Below are 4,537 nucleotides of genomic sequence, written 5' to 3'. Positions count from 1 at the left end.
GGGTGGGCACAGCGGGTCCCTGGTGGCACCTCAGTCATCTTCGCCCCCGCAGAGCAGCAGGAGGGTTTTCTTGTAGTCCCCGGACGTGTCGCTCTGAAACCCAAAGGCTCTCCGTGAGCGACCCCCACAGCGGCCGCAGGGAACAGAGAGAACCAGCCGGCAGGGAATTGCACCGTGACTTTTCCCCCCCGAAGCGGCGACCCGACTGTCACACCGGGGATGTCACGGGGTTTCCTGCCGACACAGCCTCTCGCTCCCCGACTCTCCCCGCCACGGGTGCGCGTGGTCTGCTGTGGATTTCTACACGGAGCATCGACCAAGGCCCCTCACCTTAATCATGGAGTAGAGCGAGGTGGCGAAGTTCTTCCTGAACTCCTTCCTGATGTTGAACAGGTCGACCTCGCTCCTGGACACGATGACCCTGATGAGGGTGTGGTCGTCGGTGCCAGCGCCCTGGAGAAAGGACAGGCAGGCCGAGTTTACAGACCCGCGCTCCCGAGCGGGGCACGTCCGCAGAGGAAAGCCACGTAGTGACATGCAGCTACAAGCTTTAAGGAGAGAGAAAAGTCCCCAAGGCCATCGCCTACACCGCAATCGCGGTCACAGGGGGAGAAAGGACCAGAGAGAAGCGAGTGAGGGGGGACTTGCCTTCATCGCGTAGTAGAGCGTTTCGGCCAGGTAGGCGGGGATGCTTCGGATGCACTTCACTAGGAGAGCGAGAACATCAGGTCAGAGGCTAATCTGGTAAGAAAGGGACCAAGTGGCCCTGGCTGGTTTGGCTCAGTGGGTAGAGCGTTGGCCTGCGGACTGAAGGGTCCCGGGTTCGATTCCCAGTGTGGGGCGTGCGGGAGGCAGCCGATCAATGATGCTCTCTCATCATTGATGTTTCTACCCCTCTCTCCCTCTCCCTTTCTCTCTGAAATCAATAAAAATGTATTTATTTTTTTAAAAGGGACTAATTAGAAGTCCCAGGCCGCCTCTCGCCCACAGCTGTTTATTCCCCCAGACAAAGAGCGGCCCCCTGGGAGCTGAGCTGCAAGTATTTCCCCAGTCCAGGGACTCCCTCAGCCCCTACTTCCCCAGCAGGGGGTGCAGCTCGGAGGGGGGGGTCTGAGGCCACTGTTCCCAGCACCCTCCCTTCTGGCAGTTTCAGTAGCGTTGGTTGTTATGGCACAACCTTCATCAGCCCCGAGAAAGTCTACAAACATCCTGGAGGTCTCCTTCCAGCCTATGCAAGCCAGTAACACGGATTTCTCTTCTCCCTGGTCTTTGCAAACCCCGGACTGTCGCCCGCCATCGTAACCAAAGTGTTCGATCTGCACCCTGCACACCTGGGTGCCCAGGGGCAGGGCCCGATTCTGGAGGAACCAGGTAAACAGGTGGCAGAAAAGGGCACCTCCCCGGGACGGGCACCTGCCCCTCCATCTCCTGGGGTGGCCGCTCGGCCCCCAGGCTGCTGAGCTGCAGAACGCTTAGATGAAAATCCCTCAGGATACAAAAATCACCCTCCACGGGGCGGGGTAAACTTTTCCAATGCTTAGAAAAAGCCCAGCCACCAGCGACTAAACATGTCACAATGCTCATGTGCAGTGGACGCGCCGCTCGAACCCGACGGAAAGCTGGGCCGGGGCCCGGCCCCCTCGGCCTGCCCCGGATTTGGAGAGCATGAGATACTGCAAGAAACTGCACCCACTTGGTTCCCCCCTTTTTCCGGATTATCCTGAATGTGCAGCTAAACGCAATTCCCAGTCGTTCATCTGAAAACGACCACGGTCACAGCTCCCGGGTCATCTAAGACACTTTTCCTACATCGGGCGCCGCGTCTCAGCCGCCGCGGAGCTGGGAGGACGGTGCTGGGAGAGCATGGTGCCCCGCAGGCATCAGCCCTAACGGGGACCAGCCTCCAGATGGTGCCCACTCTCCGGGGTGATCGGGGAACAGTAGGACTTTTAATGCCGCTTCAAAATGGTTTTCAGACAATTCCCTTTATGATCCCACAGGAGCTAATGAGATCATCAAGTATTTCCAACATCGGAGCAGGCATCCCATTGGAAACGATACCACGCGTGTCACGTACGCCATACAGTTACCTACCGACAGCCAGGAGCAGCTGCTCCAAGTTGCCAGAAGTCTCCCGGTCAATGGTCTCCTCGATCTGGAACCCCGATATGGTCATGTACTTGTCAAACACTGGAGAAGAGAAAGATGAGCTCAACACCCAGGGCTCACTCTTCCCATAGAGAAGGCCCTTCTCTCACCGGGCACTGCCCTTCCGGACGCAAAGCCCCCTTTCCTTCCTGACGGAGCCCGATTGTGTCCGAGCCTCGAAGTGCCCCAAACACCTGCTGACAACTGTCTTGCTCCCTGATCCCCCAGCCCCTGAGCTATGGGACCAACGGGGAAATCTGGAAGATTCGGAGACGCCTTCCTTTCCTTATAAAAGTCACGGAAGCCCGTTTACATCTTACATTTCTTCTCGCTGTGGAAACGGTCACTACGTTTGGGGCTACAGCAGCCATCCTGTGACATGAGGACGGAGCGCGAGGGAGCAAGCCAAGCGCTGAGGACAGTGGAGCAGAGAACAGAGGCCACGGCGGCACGGTTTCCCGTCACCGGCCCCTGACCTCATTCCCGCCTGGCACCGTGGGTAACGAGGACTATCCAATCGAATAAACTGTGGACAACTTATTAAAACCCGGAGAAGCAACCAAGCACCGACTTATCCAGAGAAGAGGGGTGGTGACCACTGTCCGGAGGGAATGCCTGCAGGGCCCACAGCTCAGGGGTCAGTGACTGAGCGCGACAACCCAGAGCCTGCCTCTCCCTCGTAGAGCGAGAGGTGGACAAGGAGCTCTCGCTTTAAAAAAAGCTACAACAGCCGCGAAGAGAATGACGCCAGTCCTCGGGGTCCCCAAGAAGCAGTCAGACGCGGACCCGCCCGCAGGTGCACTCGCAGGCAGCCGAGGGCCGCCCTGCACCGCGTCTCCCGCACTCACCCCTCCGCAGGTGGGACACGCTCCGCGTCCCGAAGATGGTGATGAACTTCTCCTCGTCCGTGCCCCACTTCAGCTCTCCCGCCTGGAACAGCGTCTGCGAAGAGTTCCGCCCGGTCAGTCCCCGCTCCTCCTCTCGCTGGCATCACACCTGGTTCCGCTCCCCGAACCGGAACCTGCCCGGTGCATCGTCGGACCCTTTTCCACCCTCATGTTTCCTATCCTGAACCTCCGACCTGAGTCTGGGGCTACTTGGGGCCCCGAGGATGAACTGCCACGGAAGACGGATGGGTCAGAGCTAAACGCAGCCCTGGCCCCAGGTGAGTGTCCCCAGTGTGGCCGCGACCGGTCTTTCCGGGGCCCCGGGGGGTGGGCCAAGTTCTGAGCGGCCACTCACAGGCTGGGAGGGAATGGCCTGACCAGGGGCTGCGTCCTCTGCCTTTTCTGTTTTCCTGCTCTGTGTTCACCTGGTAGATAGTAGCTTCCTATTTTCTCTCCACAGCTGACCGTGAGCCAGAGAGAGCCACAGACCGTCCTCGCGTGGCTCGAGATGGCCAGGAACGGTTCAGCAGGCCCTCATGTGACTGAACAGCTCAGTTCCACATGTGCCTTTTCACAGGGAAGGAATGTGTGCCCTCCAGTGTCCATGTAATTACAGGAAGCACGAAAGTATATGGACATCAGCACTCCACCGGAGGCCCCTTGCTGAGATGTGGACGATTTACTGGAACCCAGAGGCGCAATCCTCACAATGTCTGTGCTACCCTTTCAGTTATGCCCTTCACGGCCAGCACACCCAGGACGCCAAGAGGAATGCAAGTGGCTGAGGCTGCGGCTGGGCCCCGTCCCCCCAGTGGCAAACCAAACGGGGCCAGGCGGCAGTCACGGCATGTGGGCGCGTGGGCACGTGGGCATTTCAGCCACACTGCGTTCAAGAATAGAGACTGCAGTTCATTTCCAGAGCATGAGACAACGAGTTCCATCTTTACACTCAATTCTGAAATGATTTTAACGATAAAAATAAAGAGCATCAATCCTGGTCCTGTGAGCATGTGCTTTAACATGGGGAAGGCCCGGCCGGCGTGGCTCAGTGGTCAAGCGCCGACCTATGAACCAGGAGGCCACGGTTCGATCCCCAGTGTGGAGTGTGCAGGAGGGAGCTGATCAATGATTCTCTCTCATCATTGGTGTTTCTCTCTCTCTCTCTCGCTCACTCTCCTTTCCTCTCTGAAATCAATAAAAATATATTTTTTAAAAACACAACAACGGGAAAGACCGCCGGCAGTCAGCCTGAGCTCCAGCTTAGAACCCGTGTTCAGACCCCTCGACAGCCTTCACATCTCCTTACAGAACAACACGTGTTCCCTGAAGAGTGCTGTAAACACAGAAAAACCTAAATGAAACGAAATGACCACAATACCACGTCGTAAAGCCCCCTGCTGTGTTTTCCTCAGCGGAGACACGAGTACACTCTCATGGGCGGGGCCTGCACCCTGTGCTGGCGGGAGGCCCTGCTTTCTCACCACCCGCTGCACCTCGAGGGC

At 57.9% G+C, this 4,537-nt stretch overlaps 1 protein-coding gene across 1 annotated transcript in view; it reads right to left on the bottom strand.

Annotated features, from left to right (window-relative positions):
- Positions 1-4,537, bottom strand: part of ANXA5 (annexin A5) — a 19,049-nt gene continuing 14,512 nt past the window's right edge. Inside the window, exons 7-11 of the mRNA XM_005869013.2 lie at positions 2,997-3,090; positions 2,095-2,190; positions 649-707; positions 331-453; positions 1-93 (exon numbers count right to left, since the gene is read on the bottom strand). Coding sequence (XP_005869075.2) covers positions 31-93; positions 331-453; positions 649-707; positions 2,095-2,190; positions 2,997-3,090 — 435 coding nt within the window. The 3' untranslated portion in view covers positions 1-30. The remainder of the gene's footprint in view (positions 94-330; positions 454-648; positions 708-2,094; positions 2,191-2,996; positions 3,091-4,537) is intronic.

This window comes from Myotis brandtii, unplaced genomic scaffold (genome assembly GCF_000412655.1).
Source record: "Myotis brandtii unplaced genomic scaffold, ASM41265v1 scaffold282, whole genome shotgun sequence".
NCBI classification, from domain to species: domain Eukaryota; kingdom Metazoa; phylum Chordata; class Mammalia; order Chiroptera; family Vespertilionidae; genus Myotis; species Myotis brandtii.
Note: the sequence above shows the minus strand (reverse complement) of the source record. Positions and strands in the feature narration are given on the sequence as shown.